This window comes from Panthera leo, chromosome D4 (genome assembly GCF_018350215.1).
Source record: "Panthera leo isolate Ple1 chromosome D4, P.leo_Ple1_pat1.1, whole genome shotgun sequence".
Classification (NCBI taxonomy): domain Eukaryota; kingdom Metazoa; phylum Chordata; class Mammalia; order Carnivora; family Felidae; genus Panthera; species Panthera leo.
Window position 1 is genome coordinate 40,659,758 of NC_056691.1, and position 24,777 is coordinate 40,684,534.

Consider the following 24,777-nt stretch of genomic DNA (forward strand, 5'->3'; position numbering starts at 1 on the left):
ACTTGTGTGTGCGTGCACTCTCTCTCTCTCTCTAAGTAAATAAATAAATAAACATTAAACATTTTTTTTCTAAAAAGATATTTGCCAAATTAAAAAATTTAAACCATAAAAAATGAAATGTTTCTGGTTTTGCATCTTCAGAGCTGGCTATTATTATTTTTGCTTTAAATTCATAATTGGTTTTGACTGAAGAGAAAATGACTTAAGAGAAAGCATTTACCTTTTGCTTTTGGAAATGAAACTTTATTTTATTTATTTATTTAAAATATTTATTTAGTTTTGAGAGAGAGAGAGAGAGAGAGAGACAGAGTGTGAGCAGTGGAGGGGCAGAGAGAGAGGGAGACAGAGAATCTGAAGCAGGCTCCAGACTCCAAGGTGTTAGCACAGAGCCTGACATGGGGCTCAAACCCATGAACTGTGAGATCATGACCTGAACCAAAGCCAAAATGCTTAACCGACTGAGCCACCCAGGTGCCCCCACACTTATATTTCTTTTGAACATAATATTTTCAGTATTTTATAGAATATAGATGAGAAGCATAAATTACCCACAGGTAATTTTTCTCTTCCTTTGAGGTAACAGCTTGTTTTCTAGTTTAGGTCATGTTCATGGTCATTATTCAAGTCTTTGTCTTTATTTTCTCTGTTGCATTGCGAGAGAAAATTAAAGAGAATTTCCTCTCTAAAGTTTACTATTGAAATCAAGGTGTTAATAATATGCAGAGACTTCGGGAAGTTTTGAGGCTTAAAAATAATAGTTGTAAACTAGATGTATAATTTAGCTTTTTATTTATTTATTTATTTATTTATTTATTTATTTATTTTTCCAATATATGAAATTTATTGTCAAATTGGTTTCCATACAACACCCAGTGCTCATCCCAAAACGTGCCCTCAATACCCATCACCCACCCTCCCCTCCCTCCCACCCCCCATCAACCCTCAGTTTGTTCTCAGGTTTTAAGAGTCTCTTATGCTTTGGCTCTCTCCCACTCTAACCTCTTTTTTTTTTTCACTTCCCCTCCCCCATGGGTTTCTGTTAAGTTTCTCAGGATCCACATAAGAGTGAAAACATATGGTATCTGTCTTTCTCTGTATGGCTTATTTCACTTAGCATCACACTCTCCAGTTCCATCCATGTTGCTACAAAGGGCCATATTTCGTTCTTTCTCATTGCCATGTAGTACTCCATTGTGTATATAAACCACAATTTCTTTATCCATTCATCAGTTGATGGACATTTAGGCTCTTTCCATAATTTGGCTATTGTTGAGAGTGCTGCTATAAACATTGGGGTACAAGTGCCCCTATGCATCAGTACTCCTGTATCCCTTGGGTAAATTCCCAGCAGTGCTATTGCTGGGTCATAGGGTAGGTCCATCTTTAATTTTTTGAGGAACCTCCACACTGTTTTCCAGAGTGGCTGCACCAGTCTGCATTCCCACCAACAGTGCAAGAGGGTTCCCGTTTCTCCACATCCTCTCCAGCATCTATAGTCTCCTGATTTGTTCATTTTGGCCACTCTGACTGGCGTGAGGTGATATCTGAGTGTGGTTTTGATTTGTATTTCCCTGATAAGGAGCGACATTGAGCATCTTTTCATGTGCCTGTTGGCCATCCGGATGTCTTCTTCTTCTTTTTTTTTTTTTTTTAAGTTTATTTATTTTTGAGACAGAGAGAGACAGAGCATGAACGGGGGAGGGTCAGAGAGAGAGGGAGACACAGAATCGGAAGCAGGCTCCAGGCTCTGAGCCATCAGCCCAGAGCCCGACGCGGGGCTCGAACTCACGGACCGCGAGATCGTGACCTGAGCCGAAGTCGGACGCTTAACCGACTGAGCCACCCAGGCGCCCCCGGATGTCTTCTTTAGAGAAGTGTCTATTCATGTTTTCTGCCCATTTCTTCACTGGGTTATTTGTTTTTCGGGTGTGGAGTTTGGTGAGCTCTTTATAGATTTTGGATACTAGCCCTTTGTCCGATATGTCATTTGCAAATATCTTTTCCCATTCCGTTGGTTGCCTTTTAGTTTTGTTGGTTGTTTCCTTTGCTGTGCAGAAGCTTTTTATCTTCATAAGGTCCCAGTAATTCGTTTTTGCTTTTAATTCCCTTGCCTTTGGGGATGTGTTGAGTAAGAGATTGCTACGGCTGAGGTCAGAGAGGTCTTTTCCTGCTTTCTCCTCTAGGGTTTTGATGGTTTCCTGTCTCACATTCAGGTCCTTTATCCATTTTGAGTTTATTTTTGTGAATGGTGTGAGAAAGTGGTCTAGTTTCAACCTTCTGCATGTTGCTGTCCAGTTCTCCCAGCACCATTTGTTAAAGAGACTGTCTTTTTTCCATTGGATGTTCTTTCCTGCTTTGTCAAAGATGAGTTGGCCATACGTTTGTGGGTCTAGTTCTGGGGTTTCTATTCTATTCCATTGGTCTATGTGTCTGTTTTTGTGCCAATACCATGCTGTCTTGATGATTAAGCTTTGTAGCCGAGGCTAAAGTCTGGGATTGTGATGCCTCCTGCTTTGGTCTTCTTCTTCAAAATTACTTTGGCTATTCGGGGCCTTTTGTGTTTCCATATGAATTTTAGAATTGCTTGTTCTAGTTTTGAGACGAATGCTGGTGCAATTTTGATTGGGATTGCATTGAATGTGTAGATAGCTTTGGGTAGTATTAACATTTTGACAATATTTATTCTTCCAATCCATGAGCAGGGAATGTCTTTCCATTTCTTTATATCTTCTTCAATTACCTTCATAAGCTTTCTATAGCTTTCAGCATACAGATCTTTTACATCTTTGGTTAGATTTATTCCTAGGTATTTTATGCTTCTTGGTGCAATTGTGAATGGGATCAGTTTCTTTATTTGTCTTTCTGTTGCTTCATTGTTAGTGTATAAGAACGCAACTGATTTCTGTACATTGATTTTGTATCCTGCAACTTTGCTGAATTCATGTATCAGTTCTAGCAGACTTTTGGTGGAGTCTATCGTATTTTTCCATATATAATATCATGTCATCTGCAAAAACTGAAAGCTTGACTTCATCTTTGCCAATTTTGATGCCTTTGATTTAATTTAGCTCTTTAGAACTGGAGGGGTTCTTAGAGATTTTCTAGGTCAAGATGCATGATATATTAATAAACCAGTTGGAAAGTGTTAGCTCCCCTGTTTCAGGAGATATAATACAAATACAGAACATTATTCTGGAAAAGTCCAAACTCGGTATGTTGAGTCTTTTGTTGGTATTTAAGAAATATAAACCCAGAGGACTTAATTGTACTTTTATATTAATGAAATTCCCATTCAGTGTATGGATTTGGAAGATATGATTGGTAAATGAATCATATATTATTTTTATATTTAATGCCATAGAATTAATAGAATTTCAACATAGGACATCTGAAGATTTAACAAAATTAGTTTCATGTTCTGTGTTACACACTATTGAATTTGACTTTGAAAAGTTTGATTAAAATTGAACTATTAATTTCACAATCTATGAATTTAATAATGATTTAATCAACCACTAAATAAAACTGACTTTCTAATTTAAGTTGCTTAGTGATTATGCTCATTAAAGTCCATCAGAGGCTCAACATATCCAGTTGGGTCTTTTAGTCATTACGGTGAGTTTTTATATTTGCTTCTCTCGAAGCAGGGGAGCTATCATTTTAAAATTGGTATTATTAGGATTTGCTTTGTGCTTTCTACAATGAAATTTTTTAAGTCCATCATTTCTTGAGATTTGTTTTTCTGCCACTCAGTAATATTTAGTTACAGCTCTAGGAGAGACCATATATTGAAAAGGGAATTCTGGTTCTCATGAGGTTTAGTTCAAAGAATATTTTATTCTCTAAAGAACTTGTGATTGAAAATGGTCAAGTGTATGTTTTTTCCCTGTACTTTGGGGGTTTAAGTGATTATATAATATAATGATTGCTAGCATTAGATCGGATTTTGAAAAGTGTTTTGATTGCTATGCTTTGTGGTAAAGTTAATGTTCCCTGATAATATTTTTGCTTCATATGATCTGTTAGGTTTGTTTTAGAATGACATGTCTCTGATTTTGCAGGAGGTGTTAAAAAGTAATGGGCCAATAAACATTCTATTCTGACTTTTTTTACTAAAAAATTGTTGATTCCTCCAGAATAGGGGTAGTATTTGTATGTGAACATTGTTTTTGCTTACATAAAAACCATTTTCTGTCTTTCTTAGCGGCCCTTAAAAATTTAATAGTATTAAATAGCACTAACTGAATGTGTATGTTTGTATCTGTGTATTTAAATGTTCATTAAATGGCTGGCTTTCTAAATTTATAATGTGAGCATAAAGCTTTTTTTTTTAGTAAGCTTTTTGAAATTAATTCTTTTTCCTTTTATTTTGAAATTTATTCTTACATAAATTACTAAGTTTTGAAAATTCAAATTTCATCTTTGACCTGGGAATAAATAAGATGGTATTGTGTGTGTGTGTGTGTGTGTGTGTGTGAGAGAGAGAGAGAGAGAGAGAGAGAGAGAGAGAGAGAGATGTCTTTATGTCAAGGCCCATATTCAGATTATTAGGTAGCACCTATGAACAATGAACTAATTATAGATCTGCATAGGGAGAGTGACATTTCATCTTATGATACAAACAATTGGAAGCATAGAATACTTACATCCATGGAAATAGCATAGGCAAGCAAAGCAAGAGATATTAGTTATTAATATGATCGAGGGAAGGGTGCCTAGGTGGCTCAGTCAATTATGCCTCCAACTTTTGATTTCAGCTCCGGTCATGATCTCACAGTTGTGATATTGAGCCCTGTGTTGGGCTCTGCGCTGAGTTTAGAGCCTGTTTGAGGTTCTCTGTCTCTTTGCCCTACTTCCCTGTTTGCACTCGTGCTTGCTCTCTCTCTCTCTCCCCTGCAAAAAAAAATTGTGATTGAGGGAAAGCTGCAGATAGTGATGATCATGAAAGCTGACCGATCAAATTCAGTTCAGCTGAGCAAACTCTGCTTCTGTCTAACAAATGCTTTGGGTATGTAATGATTCTTAGGACGAAGATATGATGAAAATGTGAGAGAAAGTATGTGATGTTGATTATAGATTCTGATGTTTCCCTGTTTTAGTTAGAATTCCTTCATAATGGCATAAAATATATTTGAATAAAAAATTTTTAAAAATTAAAGGAAAAAACAGGCACCTGGGTGGCTCAGTCAGTTAAACGTCCAACTCTTGATTTTGGCTCAGGTTATGATTTCATGGTTCATGAGATAGAGCCCTGTGTTGGGATAGAGGCTGCTTGGGATTCTCTCTCTCTTTCTCTCTCTGCCCCTCTCCTGCTCATGTACACACACTCTCTCTCTTTTAAATAAATAAACATGAAAAAAAATTAAAAAAATTTAAAACTTACTTGAGTTAAAAAATATTCAGAGGGGCGCCTGGGTGGTTCAGTCAGTTGAGTGTCCAACTCTTGATTTCAGCTCAGGTCATGATCTCACGGTTTGTGAGTTTAAGCCCCGCACTGGGTTCCGTGCTGACAGTGTGGAGCCTGCTTGGGATTCTCTTTGACCTGGGAATAAATCTCTCTCTCTCTGCTCCTCTCTGCTCACATGCATGCTCTGTCTCTCAAAATAAATGAATAAACATTTTTAAAAAGTTCAGAAATTATAAGGATTATGTATCACTGCTACAAAAGTTCAACCTGTGTTTAAAGTGCAAATTTCATTTAAAAATCTTAGTGATTAAATAAAGGTATTTTTTTTTTTTTTACTACTTTTAACTTTATTAACAGTGTCCCTTATTTACTTTTACTGTTATTAATGACTTGAGTCAACTTTTTCCACTGCAGAGCAGGAAGACCCATTTGTCAATTTCTAGTTATGAATATTTGCATATGCTTTTTGTATGTTTCTTCAAGAGATCGCATTAGAAATTTTTATTCATATGCATATCCATTTGAGATATTTATGCATGGTTAGTAAAAAAGTGAAGGATGTGTCTTTGTAGACTAGAGAAAGATAAGATGCTTATGGAAGAAACAAAGAGAATGATGCATTAGATTGAGCCAGCAGCAATTCATTCATTTTAGCAGTGTGTGAGATATAGCATACCAGGGTGGAAATATAACTTAGGTCTTTGTCATCTCATTGTGCTTTCTGGGTAAAGGTATTTTATAGCCAACCTTGACTCCTCTTTAATAATACATTAAGGTCTGCCAGTCACACATTTTTCTGAATTTTCTTTGAATATTTTTATATTTTTAGTTCCCTGTCTACACTGGTTGTAGATTCATTGTGACATCTAAAGTAGTCGTTGGTTCATCGTGAGTAATCAATAAATGTTCATCTAAACATCATCTGGTTACCCGACACAGCTTAAGAGATTTTTATTGTGAGGGTAACAAACTCTTTATGTGGATTATGTCCAAGGAAAAAAGAAGTGAGTCCTTTTATCCTACAGTTTTCCTTTTAAACTGCTGTGGATGTTTAGAATTACAGAATTATAGAATTTGTTAAGTCAATAATGTGACATTTAACCTTAACTTACTCTTTATGTCACATGATAAAACATGTTAATCAAAAATTAGAAACTTAGTATTTTATTCTTGCTTGGCACTTTGTTTTCAACCCAACAGTTTACTTAGCAGATAAATTCTGTTTTCATTCTAGAATTTTTTTGCCCATCAAAAAGCTATTAAGGGACCTAACAACTTTGGGAAAAAATATTTAAATATAAGTACAATCCACATTTCAGAAAAGCTCAAACACTTTTGATATATGAATAAAGAATGAAAGCTTCAAAATTATAAAACCAAAACAATTTATTGGGAAGGAAAATTGTCACCTGTAAAACAATGACAGTTTTTCTGGTCAGTAGTTGGTTCATAAACCTAGTTATTAAATGTAAGTTAGATTTGTATTAAGAGACTATTAGCCAGGTATCTTTGTAGAAAATTATAATCTACTAATTATGAATGTAATAGCAACTTTTTGGCATATTTAATTCCTTTTAAGCCTCGTCATTGGTCAAGCCTCTTCTTTATTCTTGGAAACATTTTATACTAGTCAGTGTCTCCTGGCTAATTTGCCATTAAATTTGGTTTTGAACTGTAATGGTGTTGAAATTTTAGCTTGTCTTTTAGTCAGGATTGAGCCCTATAGTTGGGAGAGAAGAATTATTGTTGAACTAGGATTTTAATTGAACCCTTTATATTAAACTGACTCCAAGTGTGCAATTTGTCTGACTTTTTACATTTATGTTTCTGTTAAGTTTTATTCCTTGATATTGGTGAGGACTTAGCCTCAGTCAGCATACATTTTGGAGACAGATTGATCTGGGTTTCAGTTTCAGTCCTGTCTTGTAATAGTTGTGTGACCTTTAGTGATATTATCCTTCTGAATCTGTTTGCTCATTGGTAAAATGGTGCTAATAATCTCAACTGTGCAGGATTTCTTTTCTTTTTTTTGAAAGAGCATGTGCTTGTGCACATGTGCACGGGAGGTGTGTGTGAGGAGGGAGAGGAAGAGAGAGAGGCAGAGAGAGAAACAGAGGATATTAAGCAGGCTCCACGCCCAGCTGGAGCCTGACTCAGGGCTAGATCTCATGACTGTGAGATCATGACCTGAGCCGAAATCAAGAGTTGGATGCTTAACTGACTGAGCCACCCAGGCACCCCTCAAGTGTACAGGATTTTTAATGAAAAAAGATACTATTACATGTACTATTAAAGATAGTACATGTATTGAAATAGCAGAGGGGCATTTTTGTGTGTGTATCTGCATATAACTTGTGAATATGATGCTGGAGTTCTTCTGGAAATATAATTATATGATAATATCCCAGGAAAATATTGATTCAGAAGATCTTTAGGATATTAAAATATATTACAGGGAAGAACTTCTGGAATGATAGTGTAAAGAGCTTGGAAAACTCTCTACTTAGCAGAACAACAATTTAACTGATGAAAAATTAAAAAAAATCATATAAAGCTTTAGAAATTGTCCTGAGGGCAAAGGAGAAACTATCATTTAAGAAAATATACTAATCAAATTAAAAACCTTGGTCCTTTAAAGAACAGCATCAGAAAAATAAAAAGACGAGTCATAAAAAGAGAAAATATTTGCAGATCATATATCTGGTAAAGTAATTTTATCCAGAATATATAAAGACCTCTTACAATTCAATAATAAAAAAATCCATTTGAAAAATGGACAAAAGATCTGAACAGAGACTTTTCCAAAGAAAACCTATAAGTGGCCAATAAACACGTGAAAAGATGCGCAGTCATCAGAAAAATGCAAATCAAAACCATAATGAGCTGTACTCAAAAAAATTAAAAACCATAATGACAAGTTATTTCACACATACTTAGATGGCTATAATAAAATAAAAGCAAGTAATAACAGGTTATTAGTGAGGATGTGAAAAAATTGGGAATTCTCATACACTACTGTTGGGAAGGTATAATGATACCCCCCACTTTGTAAAACAGTTTGGAAGTTTTTCAAAATGTAAAAATTGTAGTTACCATGTGACCTTGCAATGGTACTCTTAGGTATATAGCCAATAGAAATGAAAATATGCACTCACATGTTCATAGCAGCATTTTATATGACAGCCATAAAGCTGAAACAACCCAAATGTCCATCAACTGCTGAGCGGATGAACAAAAGTTGTTACATCCATAGAATGGAATATAATTCAGGCATAAAGAAAAAGCGAGGTACCGATCATCAAATGAAGTTCATATGGATGAGCCTTGAAAACATTAAGCTTAGTGAAAGAAGCCACACATAAAAAGCCACATAGTGTGTGATTCCATTTATATGAAATGCCCAGAGAAGGCAAATCTGTAGAGATAGGAAGTAGATTAGGGATGCCTAGGGCTGAAGGGACTAAGGGAAGATAGTAACTGCTGATGGGTATGGGGTTTCTTGCTGGTGTGAAGAAAGTGTTCTAAAATTGATTGTGGTGTTGGTTGTATAACTCAGTGAATCTACTAAAAACCGTTGAATTGTATACTTTAAGTGATTTCTTTTTATGGTATGTAAACTATATCTCAAACTATTAAAAAGAAGAAAATCAACGAAATTTCAGTAAGAACAATGAGAACCTGGGGGCATTTGAGTGATGGTTGGTTCCATAACCCCTTTTCCATCGTGCTCCCTGTTACAGAAGCTGTACCCTGGGTGGTTGGGCCCTTCCTCTCTCCTTGGCCTTTAGGCTGGGGCTATGCTTTCTTCCTGGGAGAGGCAGATTGCTGGAATGTCTCATCCCTCAGAGCCCTGTGTTGCAGCAATTTTATTCCGGGCAGGGATGAGTGAGAGGACCAGATCACTCTTCCTCCACCCAGACCTCATTTGTAATGCTGACGCTCTATCCCAGTCTTGGCAGGTCAACAAAATTGGGGCAATTGCTCCTGCCCCAGAAGACCAGACGTTGCAATGCCCCAATGGCCATTTACAGAGCAGGATTGTTGTCCTGGAAAAAGTGGGTCTCCACACCCAAATCCAATCAGAGGCACAAGGGTTCTGCCCAGGAGGAAAGGCAGGCTGGCTTTCAGGGAAAAGAGTTCTGTACCTCTGCTTGAGGAGACTTATCTTATGTGGAGTAGAGAGTGGAAAATTCCATGGTTAAGGACATGGTTGACAACAATATGAATCTGGGTGAAGAGAGATTAAGAGGAACCTGGTACCTCTATGATACAATAAAATGACACAGCAGCCAGAAGTTTAAAATAGAGAACTAGAGAAAGAGACAGCCAAGAGGACCCCTCATGGGGTGACAGCTGAGTCGGCAGTTGGGAAGGCCGTGTACGTGTGGTAGGTGGCATCCACTCAAGAGCAATCTGAGCAGGATGTGAGGCAGACCGGAAGCATGCCCCAAGCTACACACAGACACATCAACGCAGAGTGGAAGCCTTACTGGTGCAAGGGGGCTTAAACACAACCAAAGACCGACTGAACATTAAGACCCAAAGGTGATTGCTAGGAAGCCAGGCTTCAATATAATATCACAGTCATTCCTGACAAGTCTGTCAGACTGTGTGCATGCCCGAGGACAAGCCCTCCCAGGCATTGACATAAAATGAGGTGTGGTTGAAAGGAGTTTGCTGTGAATAACAAAAGACATCCATTTTACCTTTCTGACCCTGAAGTTATTTCAGGAATTGGGAACAAAACTGAATAATATAATAAAAGATGGACTTAGGACTGTTCCGAAAGGAAATTACCAGGGTTTTAGGAGCTATGTGCCTGGAACCATGGATAAAGACCAGAATTATATTTCTTACTATAAATCACAATATCACAGTATGCCAAATCAGTGTTTTAAAGATAAATTATCCCAGAGTTTTCAGGTAACGGGACATACATAAGAGGAAATAATGTAACTAAATCCCTGCCATATTGCTTATATCAAACAAATTTTAGATTGATCAAAGAGCCATAAAAAAAGAAAGTGAAAAAGCACTGGAAGAAAAAGGGAATTAATTATTTTATAATCTTGGAGTAAAGAAGGTCTGACATAAAATTTAGAAGTCCCAAAGCAAATTATTGATAAATTTGATCACTTAAAAAATACAATTTTGTTTCTACGAACATGATTACAAGGTGAGTGACAAATTGGCAATAACGATCTGCAATATGTATGACAAAGGGATCGTTTTTGTAATTTAGAAAAGACTAAGGGGCGCCTGGGTGGCTCAGTCGGTTGGGCGTCTGACATTGGGCTCAGGTCATGATCTCACAGTTCATGGATTCGAGCAGAGCCCCGCATGGGGCTCTGTGCTGACAGCTTAGAGCCTGGAGCCTGTTTCAGATTCTGTGTCTCCCTCTCTCTGCCCCTCCTCTGCTCATACTCTGTCTCTCTCTTCCTTCAAAAATAAATAAAAACATTAAGAAAAAAAAAGAAAAGACTATTATAAATCACTATGGTCAATATGGACAATGTAATGTAAAAACGGGCACATGATGTGGAAAGGCGTTCACAGGAAAAGACGTACAGGTGGCTAGTAAACATGAAAAGATCCTTAATGTTTAAGTTAAAGAAATGCACATTAAAATAAGTTGATAATTCCTATCATTGGGAAGATATTGAGAAATAGGCACTTATACTGGACATGGTATTATACAAGGTAGGACTCTTTAGAGAGTAATTTGGTAACAATTGTCTGAAAATAGATGTTCATACCCTTTTACCCATCAAATCTATTTCTAGCAGTTTATGGAACAGGTATACTTACATGTTTATGCAAAGATATATGAGTACACATACAAGGATGTATATTGTACTATTATCAGTAATAGCCCAAAATGCAAATAACCTGTAGATTTTAGCAATAGGAGACTAGTTAAGTTAATTAATGGTACATCTAAACAATAGAGTACTACGAAACTAAAAAAATGTGATGTGGAAAGATGTCAAAGACATAATATGAATGGAAAAGTAAGTTATATAGCAGCATGTATACTATGATCCTATTTGAATTAAAAATTATAGACATGTAATATGTATTTTATATACATACATATAAAAATGGTTTTTTAACTATTACTTTTGATATTCAGTATTGTCTAGGTGGTGGCAATACACTGGTGAGGACAAAACCCCTCCCATATCTCCTTTCACGGGGCTTAAATAGTATGAAATAGAGGCTAATAAAAGACCTATTCAAATAAATGCAGAATCATAATTGTGATAATTGCTGAGGAGAATCTTATAGAGGGAATTGATGTAGTCAGGGGGGTGAAGAGAAGGATAACTTTTCTGAAAAAGTGATAATTGAACTGACATCTAAAGGAAGTATTATTAGTTTTACGTATTTTAAGGATATAATTTTGCCATGTATGATCTGTTCTCCCATTTCTTCTGTATATGTAGGCACTCTTGCACTAGTGTTTCCACCTCATCAGCTTCTACAGATGCTTAAGTTTCTCATTTATTAAAAAAAACAAAACTCTTCTCCGGCTTTGTTCTTCCTTCCAACTACTTCCCTTTATTTCTCCTTCCCTTCTTACCGGGAAAGAGGTATCTAAACTTCCTGTTTCCGCTGACTTAGCTCTCAGTCAGGAAAAAACCCAAAATTCAGGCTTATTGCTTCTTCAACCTATTCCAGTCTGAATTATAACAGATTTCATCAAGGTCACCAGTGACCTCTATGCCGATTGAACACTATTTGGTCTCCATTTTGTTTGAATGTTCTGTGACATTAGACATAACTGACATCTCTGTCTTGGAAATGTTCTCGGTTTTCATGACACTATACTTTTCTGTTTTTCTTTCTCTTTTTTCAATCGTCTTTGCTGGTTTTTTTCTTTTCTAACTATTAACTTCTGTAGTTCCTTAAGGCCTTGTCCTAGGTTCTCTTCCTGTCTAATGCTCTCTAGGTAAGCCCCAGGGAATATCTGTATGTGATTTCCAAACCTATTCCTGACTTCTCTTCTGAGCATTATACCATTATGTCCAGCTGCCTCCCATATCTTTCTATTTTATTTGTTCTTTGTTAATTCAAATATATTTATTTAAAGCCTGCTATTTGTCAGGTGTTGTGCTGGTACTAGGAATGTCTTAAAAGCTATTTGCAATGAAATGTGATCGAAACCAAATTCATTTGTACTTGCTGCCAAAAACAAGCAAGTAAATAAACAAAAACAGTCCAAATAAGACCTTCTCTACCTTCATTGTTCTCACTGTACTACTGAAATCTGCCAGATCTTCGAGCCTGAAACTTGAGATCACTCTTGACTCCTCCTTCTATCTGACCATTTACCCAAGGTCATCAATCCAGTCCAATCCAATCCAATCCAATCCAATCCAATCCAGTCACATCTAATCCAGTTTAATCTGATGAAGTCTAACCCAGTGCGGTGTCCCAAGGCCTGGTCATTCCATCTCCTAAGTATGTTGCCCCCCACTGTTCCTTTTCATGACCAAGACCCTCGCCTATGCTACCATTTCCTCTTGTGTAGACTGCTGCAGTTCCTTCTCTGTGGTCATACTGTATTCACTTTTGACCACCATCTGGCCGTTTGCCACACGACTGCAATCTCGATCTTGTAATGTGTTTCCTAATTCTTCTTTGTCTCAGTTTTCTTATCTGTAAAATTGGGATAATAATAGCCCTTACTTCTTGGGTTGCAGTGGGATAAAAAGAATTATTAAGTATAAAATAGTGCCAGGCACTAAGGCCTCAGTAAATTGTTATCGAGACCTTACACAGGGTTACATTCAGCCAAGTAAAAGGTATGATTAAGACAGAAAGAGGTTTATTAATAAGAGATTTGAATGGAGTAATTATTAGCTTGTTTATACTTAACAGTGCCATATATGTTCACACAAATCTATAGCTCTTATAATATGTGACCTTATTATGTGTAATTGTTTTCTTAATTAAAAGGCTAAGAAGCACCAGGCCTTTCTAGTAGAGACATGTGAAAATAACGTGAAAGAATTGGAATCGATCTTGGACAGCTTTACTGTGTCGGGCCAGTGGACATCAGGTTAGTTGAAGGTATAAAATGACAGTTGCATCTGTCAATGTTCCAAAGTCACTACATTTTGGGAATTCTGCAGATGCCTCTTCCAGTCCCTTATCTCAACATGTTTCGATTTGATGACATGATAAGAGCAGTTCTCACAGCGGTCAGTTGGCCTAGCTGGCTGAGAAAGGGTGACGGAATGTAGACCTGCTGCTGCCCTCCCAGAACTTGATTTACAAGTGTTGGGGTCTGTATGATTGGACAGACAAGGGCTCACTTGCTGTGTTCTGAATCCAACTGAGAAAAAAGTCCTTACAGTATACCTGCGAGGGGAACAGATGTTTCCATCAAATTGAGCCAAATTCTGAGGCAACCTTCAACAACTTAAAGGTCATGCATTCAAAAGGTTATGTAGGACACAGCCTGTAACATAGTGCATATGCTAAGCTGGTTTTCGCCTTTGCTTCCTGCTACCCTACTACACGTACTCTGCAGATAAGAGTGCTTAGGAAAAATGTTTGGGTTTTAGTATTAGTGTAGCTATTAAGATAAAGAAGTATAAAAATTGTATATTAGGTAGGCATAGTTTGGGAACTAGCGGAAGCATTAGCTGGCTAATGAATGCTGTTCACGATTTCTACGTCCTTAATTTTTTTGTGTCTTTGCCATTATGTGTGTAATAGTAGCTTTGACTTAAATACTTTTACTTTTCTACCTCAGTTTCCTTTTGCCCTACTGTCGGTCTCAAGTTATTTAGTTGCTTTCTGACTTGTGTTTTTCAAAAGGCATGTAAAATTAAATTCATTCCACTTTAAAATTGAACTCCTAGACTCAAGTTATTTGAAGGAATCGAATAGATATTTGGCAAATGAGTTCTTTAGGAACTTGTAAGTTCAGGATATTTGTTGTGCTTGAAAAAGCAGAGGGATATGATCGGGCCCGTTTGAACCTTATAGATCTGCAGACTTGTGCTGGTGAACTGTTAGAAATTTAGTGTGTTTTGCTATTATCTGGTGGGTTTTTTATTTTTGTCTGCTTTTTTCCTTTATGGTGTTTTAGCCATAATTAAGAAATTAACAGATAACTTTTTTTTTTTTTAACTTTTCCCCAAAACAGTAGTGTTTCATGGTTTGCTACTGTGGAAAAATCAAGGTGTATAAAAGTGGCATAAAAATATAGATATCCTTGGGGTGTTTGGGTGGCTCAGTTGGTTGACCGTCCGACTTCAGCCCAGGTCGTGATCTTGTGGTTCTTGAGCTTGGGCCCTGTGCTGTCAGCATGGAGCTCAGTTCAGATCCTCTGTCCCCTCCTCTCTCTGCCCCTCCCCTGCTTGTGCTCTCCCTCTCTCAAAAATAAATAAACATTAAACAAATAGATATCCAGTGTTCAGTTATATTTACTAAAGCTGTGGAGGATACAATTTTCTTTTGCAGTAGTACTGAGATGTATCATTGCTTAGTGGTATTAGGAGCTTTAAAAATTGTTAAGTTATCATGGTATATCTGATACTTCTATGTTACTTTAAATATTTCTTCAGAGTTGAATTAAAAAAACTAAAAATATTGAGGTCATATCTCCTTTCAATTTTAACATGAAATAGTTGATAACAAAGGAACTCATAAGCTTTTGCTAAGCCTATAGGAAAAGACTATTAAAGTTTTTTTTTTCTTTTCATCTTTCAATAACCATCCTTTTTAAACTCCTAGTTTCCCATATAAATGCACACTCTATATATTATAGATAAAGCATTTCCGGAAAAGGGACTGTATGGTGATTAGTGATGTTTGTCTTGCCGTAGAGTGGGTTTTGTTTCTGTGTGGTGCTGGCTCTTTTACTCTTTTACCCACCAAGAACCACTTTTTCTCTGATCTGTGGATATTTACGGAAACATGGACAGGTTCAGAGAACTAATAAGGTAGGATAGGGCGGCAAGAACAAGTAACAGTGGGAAAGCAACCCCAGGCCTAAGCCTGAAGGGTCCGGTGGAGGACACATTGTCACAATACAAGCCACACCGTGGAGGAGGGCCTGCCCGACAAGAGCTGTGGCTGCTAAAAACTGAAGCCACTGCCAGGAATGCACCAGAGCAGAGGAAACAGAGGAAACAAACACCAGGCCATTCTTTTCTTTCCTTTTTTTTCTTTCTTCCTCCATCCTCTTAACCTCCTCCTGGTGCACTCACTGTCCAAATCCAACCAGAAGTCCGAGGGCAGAGGAGCCCAGATCATGCAGTCTGTAGAGGTCAGCCTTTACAAGGCAAAGCATTGCTTGTTAAAATAATTTACCAAAACCTGTCATTTCTGAAAATATCTTGGTTAGATTCTCTTCTGATGAACTCTTCTGAGTGTGCCATCTTTTTTCTCGCTGGCGCCCTGGCTACGTTTACCTGCTTAGGACTCGATTTCCCTCTGGCCCTCGGCTTTCACAAAACAGCCCTTTAAAACTGTGAAGTACTCCCTGAACCAGGGTAAGGTTGGGGTTTTGTTACTTCCCCAAGAGAGGTGTAAATAATAAACTTTATTGCTTGATATTTTGTGGAAGAACCCGAACAATTAAGATCGTCTGCTATGTCAGGCCTGGCTTCGCCTACACAAAGTTGAACAAATATTTTGTTCCTTGCAAATAAAATAACGTAAAAACTTATCTAGGCTAACATCCTGTGTGCATGTGTGATGTAAACATGTATATATCTCACAGTGTATATGTGTTTGAAAAAAAAAAAAGTCTATTTCAAACAGAGACGTGTTGTTACTCTGTGATGATAGCTCAGCCTTAGAATTCGTTACAAAGTTAATTCAGCTACCTCCAGAAGGGTTTTCAAGAGAGGTGGACTCTTCTCCAGTATGGCAAGTAGGGAAGAATGCTTTACTTCCTTTTTTACCTCTTTGTAGCTTTCAGTTCAATATAGACTCAGTATCTACACTCCCCAGTCCAGGAAGAGCAATCTATGGAAGAAATTTAGATGCTTACAAAATTGTTTGTTTTGACTTGCATTTTAAAATGGAAATAGCCAGATTTCATTCTTTCTCGTTGCCAAGTAGTGTTCCATTGTATATATAAACCACATCTTCTTTATCCATTTGTCGGTTGATGGATATTTAGGCTCTTTCCATAATTTGGCTATTGTTGAAAGTGCTCCTATAAACATTGGGGTACAAGTGCCCCTATGCATCAGCATTTCTGTATCCCTTGGGTAAATTCCTAGCAGTGCTATTGCTGGGTCATAGGGTACATCTATTTTTAATTTTTTGAGGAACCTTCACACTGCTTTCCAGAGAGGCTGTACCAACCTGGATTGAACTGGAGGGTATTATGCTAAGTGAAATAAATCAGGCCGAGAAAGACAGATACCATATGTTTTCACTCATATGTGGATCCTGAGAAACTTAACAGAAGTCCATGGGGGAGGGGAAGGGGAAAAAAAAAGTTATAGAGAGGGAAGGAGGCAAACCATAAGGGACTCTTAAAAACTGAGAACAAACTGAGGGTTGATGGGGGGTGGGGGAGAGGGGAAAGTGGGTGATGGCATTGAGGAGGGCACCTGTTGGGATGAGCACTGGGTGTTGTATGGAAACCAATTTCACAATAAATTATATTCAATATAAAAAAAACACAAAATAAAAAAAAATAAAATGGAGTGAATGAAAATTACTTTTTTGGATGAATTTTAGTCTGGAGTTGACAGAAGCTGCCAGGTGTTCTATTCCCCGTCTTCTTCAGCTTCTGCAGACTTCTACATTAAGAAATGTTTCTGAAGCAAGAGTAACCCATCAGCTTATCTTCAGGTAGAGGATGAAGCAAAGTTGCAGCTGGTCCAAGACATTCAGGAATTCATTTACTTAGAGGATTTAACGTGATTTTCTCACCGTTGATCAGTGTGACATTTCACACTTTGTTTGCTAATGCCTCCGACACTGCTCCCTCCTGCTAACCCGTCTCCGCTTCTCCCTGACTCTCCCTTCAGTCTGTTTTCTCTAAAGCCACCAGAATGATCATTTGAAAACCTAAGTCAGAGCCTGCCATTCCTTTGCCTTAAACCTTATTGGGCTCTGCTTTTCACGAAGCATAGAAGCCAAAGTGCCAGCAAGGGCTTTCAAGACCCTACCCGGTCTGCCCCTATTCTTGATCACTCCTTTGACCTCCCCTGCACCTTTCTCTGTTTGGGCCACTTTGGCCTCCTGCTGTTTCTCGAGGCCACCAAACATGCTCTTGCCCTGGGGGCCTTTGTGCAGGCCGTTCTTTCCACCTGGAAAGTTCTTCACACAGATGTGTCTGCATAGCTTTCTCTCTTGTCTATTTTATTTTATTTATTTCACATTCTTTTAAATGTGAGTGAGAGTTTTTATTTTTTTAAGAAAGCTCTACCCCCAATGTAGGGCTCAAACTTATGACCTCAAGATTAAGAGTTGCATGCTGAGATCTCACCCTGTGAAGGCTACCCTCTGCTCACCCCCATTTCATTTGTCTCCCTACCTCTCCCTTTTCTGCTCTACGTTTTTTCTTTCCTGTAGCCCTTATGGCTGTCCAACATTTCTAACACACTACATGGTGTACTTATTTTATCAGTATTAGAATTCTCCATAGAAACAGAACCAATATATATAGGATATATATACTTCTTCAGTATGGCAAGTAGGGAAGAATGCTTTACTTCCTTTTTTACCTCATATCATATGTGATATATATATCACATATATCTCATATATATATATATATATCTCCTATATATATCTATCTCCTATATATATCTCCTATATATATATATATATATATATATATATATATATATATATATAGGAATGGCTCATGTGATTATGAAGGCTGGGAAATGCCATGACCTGTGTGTCATCTGCAAACTGAAGAACCAGGAAAGCCATTGGTATAATTCAGTCTGAATCCAAAGGCCTGAGAACCTAGGGGCTCCTGGAGTCTGAAGGAGGAGATGGAAGTCCCAACTCTAGAAGAGAGAATTTGCCCTTCTTCTGCCATTTTGTCTGTAGTGGGGTGTAGGGAGGCAATAGATTGGATGATGCCTGCCCACATTGGTGAGGGCATATCTTTACTCAGTCTACTGATTCAGATGCTAATTTCTTTCGGAAACATCTTCACAGACACATACAGAAACGTTTTGCTAGCTCTACGTGCATCCCTTAGCCCAGTCAAGTTGACACATAAAATTAATCACTACAGTGTCCAAGCTCCATGAGGGCAAAGATCTTTGTCTCTTTTATTTGCTAATGTACTTTAAGCAGCTAGAACATTCCTTGGCACAAAGCAGTCACTCAGCAAATATTTGTTGAATATTAATGAATATAAGTGTGAATGAATTAGTATCAGGTTGAATGTCTATTTTGCATTTCAGTTTTTAAGGTTATAAAGGTAGTCATGGAGTCTCTTTCCTAATTATAAGGGTATAATGGGTACATTATATCATTATATCTTTTGGGTAGCAGTCCATAAGGAGTAACCAGGAAGATTGACCTTAAGTGGAAAAGATGTACAATCTAAAATCGGCCATAGAAATGTCACCTTGATTGCCTACTTTTATTAGACAAGATTGTCTTCATTTGCTTGAACAGGGATATTTATTTTTCCTATGTCTACTTTCCACCAAAACTGAAGTACTATAGCTGTTCATATCTCCTTTCTTTTCTGGTGAAAATTCTTACAGCAGGGTGTGTATGGGGAGATATCCTTTCCCACTTTGAACCTATGCAGTCTCCCTGCCTCAAGTGTTTCTTCTAATACAGTTTCACCTCTGCCTGAGGATGTTAATAAACACATAGAATGTACTTTTTCCTTGGTTAGGTACGTGAAAAAAAAAAAAAACTTTTCTTGTGGCTCAGTCTTGGATCCTCCTCAGGGTGCTTGATTTTTGTGTTGACTGAAATAGAACCCTCCGACCTTCATCAACCTTTCCTTCCTTGAGGAAATCGTTTGTAATACTCTAGAGGTGTTCTTTTTCTTTCTACTGGAGAGGACCCTGGGAAATAATGGTAACAGAGTTTGATGCCTTTAGGCATATATACATCACCCAGGGATTGGGCAGTCTCAGGGACTGCTCTTAGGATAATCAGGGCAACAGATTGGACTTTTCCTCTTCTCTCTCCTGCTTTACTTCTTTAGTAAAGGACTATTGGCTAGATCTGGTATCTTCCTGAGAATTTTAATTGTCCTTGTGAACCCCATGGATAGTACCTTTTAACTGGATATTCATGGATCAATGAGAAGCTGCGGATGCCTATCAGAGCAGCACATAGGTCTCCTTAGTGTCATTTGCCAAATTCTTCTCACTTACTTCTCTCACGTCCCAATCCACAGGTGTACAGACCAAAATTGGCCTACTTCATCATGCTCATAGTTTCCATTTGTAAAATCAAAGGGAGTGACTTTAATAAGAGTGCTCCAATGGGATCATTAATTAATCACACTGTTATGAAGGCTAAGAAATCCAAGATCTGCAGTGGGTAAGCTGGAGACTCAGGAGAACTGAGGGTGTGGTTCCAGTCTAAGTTTGAGTCAAAGGGAAGGAGAAGACCAGTGTCTCAACGTGAAGACAGACAGGCAGAGAGACAGAATTCCTTCTTATTGGGCCTTTTATTCTATTCAGACCTTCAGTGAAGATTGGATGAGGCCAGCCCACTCTCGGGAGGGCAATTTGCTTTCTCAGTCTACTGATTCAGATGTCAATCTCATCCAGAAACATCCTTATAGACACACCCAGAAATAATGTTTCACTGAATGTCTGTGTCCCAGTCAAGTTTATGCATAAAATTAACCATCATATCCCCTTCCCCCTTACTCTTAGCCTGTGGTAACCACTATTCTACTTTCTGTTTCTGTGAATTTGACTACTTTAGACTCCTCATATGGTGGAATCATATAGTATTAGTCTTTTTGTGAATGGCTTATTTCACCTAGCACAATGATCTCAAGTTTCATCCATGTTATAGCATGTGACAGGAATCCTTCCTTTCTGAGGCTGAATAATATTTACATTTTGTTTGTCCATTCATCCATTGATGGACCTTTGGGTTGTTTCCACCTTTTTTTTTTTAATGTTTATATTTGAGAGAGAGAGAGAGAGAGAGAGAGAGACAGAGACAGAGACAGAGTATGAGTGGAGGAGGGGTAGAGAGAAAGGGAGACACAGAAATTGAAGCAGACTCCAGGCTCTGAGCTGTCAGCACAGAGCCCGATGTGGGGCTCAAACCCATGAACCGTGAGACCATGACCCGAGCTGAAGTCTGGCACTTAACCGGCTGAGTCACCCAGGCGCCTTGGCTTGCTTCCACCTTTTGGCTATTGGGAATACTCCTCCTATAAATGTGGAAACACCTCTTCAAGACCTTGCTTTCAATTATTTTTTTTAAATTAATTTATTTTCAGAGAGAGAGAGAGAGAGAAAGCAAGGGAGGGGAAGAGAGAGGGGAGAGAGAATGCAAGCAGGCTCCACACTGTCAGTGCCCTGCCTGACATGGGGCTCAATCCAACGAACTATGAGATCATGACCTGAGTCGAAATCAAGAGTCGCATGCTTAACCAACTGAGCCAACCAGGTGCCCCTCAATTCTTTTAGGTATATATGCAGAAGTGAGATTACTGGTCTATTAACTTTAAAAAAATATTTATTTATTTTATTATTCTTTTTGAAGTTTATTTATTTATTTATTTTGAGAGAGAGAGAGAGAGAGCGAGAGAGAGCAGGCAGATAGGGAAGGGGCAGATAGAGAGGGAGAGAGAGAGAGAATCCCAAGCAGACTCCACACTGTCAGTGCAGAGACTGATGTGGGGCTTGTACTCACGAACTATGAGATCATGACCTGAGCCGAAGTCGGACGCTTATCCAACTGAGCCACCCTGGTGCTCCTAAAAAAATATTTTATTTTACAATAATTTCTACACCGAACACAGGGCTTGAACTCATAACCCCAAGATCGAGAGTTGTGTGCTCCACTGACTGAGTCAGCTAGGTGCCCCTGGTGTATTAACTTTTATCACAGAACATTAGTGTACTAAGACATGCCTTGTGGGATGTCCTGTTATTTTAGACTGCTCTAGTTTGCTTTAGACATACTACAAATTTTCCCCTGATAATCAAGGCCAATTATCCTGTATAGAAGAACCTTCTTTGCTCTTTGGTTTCCTGGTTTGAGGAGGCCAGAAATGATTAGGTGATATTCCCGGCTTGCATTTTAATGGAATGTTGGTATGTCTCATGCTGAAGTATTTCTTCTTCAAAAATCAAGACTTAGACCAAAAAAAAAAAAAAAAATCTACAGTTTCTGGGATGGGAAAAGCATCACTAGTGAATCATTAGGTGTAATAGTGAGATGAGCCAGTCCCATTTCCAACATTTGATTCCAGGAACCATGAATCCTGGCTAGGGCAAAAACATACCACAAATTGATTGCTGACTCACAGCACAGTTTATATCCTGACGATATTATCCTTGTTCTTCAAAACGTTGCCATCCAGCCACTGTAATGACTCTTCAAAAGGCAGTTCAACTATGCTGTATGCCAGCTACTTCAGAGTGATGGGAAACATAGTAAGACCAGTGAATTCTATAAAAATGAGCCGTTTTCCATATTAATTTGCTGTAAATTGAGTTCCCTAGTTAGAAGCAGTGCTGTGTGGAGTCTGTAATTGTAAGGTGTCTTGTAAAATCACAGATGGTGGTTTCAGCAGAAATTTTATGGTCAGGGAAGGCAACTCTATACCCAGAGTTAGTGTCTACCTTAGTAAGACTAAAACGTTCCATCATTCCATGATGGAAGTGACTTAGTAAAATCAACTTGCCACCAGGTGGCTGGCTGGTCTCCTAATGATGGTGTCATTTCATGGGTTCACTGTTTGCCTTTGCTCTTGATAGATTTAGCATACAACAGGGGCTGTATTCCTATCAGTGTTGGTGAATGGAAGTTCATGTTGCTGAGCCCATGTATTGTCTCCATCCTTGCTGCCATGATCCTTTTGTTCTAAGGAAAACAAAGGTGGTAAGGACAAAGGAGGCTGGGAAAAGATGCTGGCTGACATCCACAGAATGCCTCATTTTGTCCTCCTGATTATTAAGATCTTTTTCTACTGGCTGGCCTCGGCACAGTGCCCGTTCGGAGGGGTATACCCACATGCTCCTGCCCGGATCACCTTGGTACCAATTTTCTGGTTGTGTTCTTTCTGAAGCCCTGACCATTTTAGTCAAGTAGTTAGCTACTATCCACAAATTGGTGTATATTTGCACTTTTGGTCATTCCAGGCAAAATAATAGTCAGGTCCATAACTTGTTTTTGACTACTGGGAGGATTTCACTTCATTGCTATCCTTCAGGGCCACCCTTGAGGGGGGTTGTAGTGCCACAACTGTCTACTTTTAATTAGTGCCAGCATATCATACAGTACTGTCTATATACTGAGCCCATTTTTTTCTCCCATTAGTCAATGGGTCATAGGAAATTTTTCATGGATTCAGGGTGTGGGTAAGAGAGGAAGCAATATAACAAGAATAGGGCCCATTGGAATCTGGACTATTTGCTCATGTAACTTACTTGTGCCTTCACACTGTATAGACCACTTTCATCTGATGATAGAGTGCTGTTGTGTGTGCCAAAATTTATGGATCGTGGATCAGACAGTAATGATTTTATGATAGGCAATTCAGGTCACTTGGTAAATTGGTGGCCATGGATGTATTATCTGCTGAGGACTAGTAGCAAGTTTGATTTTTTAAAAATGTTTATTTATTTTGAGAAAATGAGAGAGAGGAGAGAGAGAATCCCAAGTAGGCTCCATGTTCAGCACAGAGCCTGGATGCCGGGCTTGATGCAGGTCTCAGTCTCATGACTGTGAGATCATGACCTGAGCCGATATCAAGAGTTGGACACTTAACTGACTGAGCCCCCCAGGCGCCCCCTATAGCTTGGTTTTTGAGAAGAGAATAGTTATCTGTAGAAGATGACTTGCTTTGTTGCAACTCCCTGAAAGTTTACACTAAGATTCTGTAAGGACCTGCTTGAGCTTGAGCAGTCAGAATGCCGTCATCAACTTGGTAGGGAGCTAAGTAGAACATGAGAGTCTTCTGGAATGAAAAGTTGATCAAGGTTCCTATAGACTGGATTGTGCCGGAGTTCATATAGCTCTGAGGTAAAGCTGTGAGGGTGTATTGCTAGCCCTGACAGCCGAAAGAAACTGTTCAGGTAGTTTTTTTTTTCTAAAAGGTTGGAAGAAATAGCTTCATTCCAGTTGCCAGGAAATGTATTGACCTGCTCCAGCAATGAAACTGCATCTTTCGCTGCAGCTGCACTTAGAATCACATGTGACTATGCTTACAGTAATATGCTGACAGTCCCTAAGATTCATCTGTTTTCTGCACTAAGCCAGATAAGTTGAATGCTCATGTGGTTGAAGTCACCACCCCTGTATCTTTTAAGTCCTTAACAGAGGCACTAATCTCTGCAATCTCTCCAGAAAGGTGGCATTACTTTTGATTTACTATTTTGGTAGGTAAAAGTTCTAGTGACTTCCACTAGCTTTTTTTTTCTGTCTGGTTTTCCTCTGTAAATCCTTTAGTGCTTGAGTCAGGTAACCAATATGGATATGGTGTCAGTTTCTGCATTTGTCTTTTCTTCGTTATGGATTCCAAACTAGGGAAATAAGCTGGGTTCAAGTACCTACTGCGCCCAATGGCGAAATATCTGAGCCAAAATTCAGTCAGTCTCTTGACCTCTGTAAGCTCCTACCCTGACTAGTGAACCATAATAGCATGTTAGTTCTTCAGGAATTAGTGTTAGTTCAGATCCAGTGTCTAGTTATCCCAGTGAATAACTCCCCTTCTCTAGCGCATAGTCACCTTGGCAAATGGTTGCATGTTTCTTTGAGAAAGGCTAGGAAGAAGATTTACAGTATGACCTTCTGGCAGTATGTTGGGGTTTCCAAACGGGACCCTACCTCTTTATTCAAGGGACACCTGGTCTATGAACTAGCCCAAGTCTGATAATTGACTGAGAGCAAAGACTCTTTTCTGAGTTGATTTAAGTCCTACCTCTGGTAATCAGACTTAGAACTTTTATTCTTATACAAATCAGATAATATTTTATTTTATTAAATAATTTTTTTTTTAGTTTATTTATTTTTTGGAGAGAGAGGGAGAGAGAGAGCAAGCGAGCATGGGAGGGGTAGGGAGGGAGAGAGAATCCCAAGCAGGCCCCCCACTGTCATTGCAGAGCCTGATGAGGGGCTGGAGCTCACGAATGGTGAGATCATGACCTGAGCCAAAATCAAGAGTTGGATGCTTAGCCAACTGAGCCACCCAGACACCCCCCCAAATC

General features: G+C 38.5%; 1 protein-coding gene across 8 annotated transcripts in view; it reads left to right on the forward strand.

Annotated features, from left to right (window-relative positions):
• Positions 1–24,777, forward strand: part of CCDC171 (coiled-coil domain containing 171) — a 302,971-nt gene that overhangs the window by 84,815 nt on the left and 193,379 nt on the right. For all 8 annotated transcript variants that reach the window (XM_042913069.1, XM_042913067.1, XM_042913074.1 and 5 more), the window contains one exon: positions 13,370–13,472. In XM_042913069.1, coding sequence (XP_042769003.1) covers positions 13,370–13,472 — 103 coding nt within the window. The remainder of the gene's footprint in view (positions 1–13,369; positions 13,473–24,777) is intronic.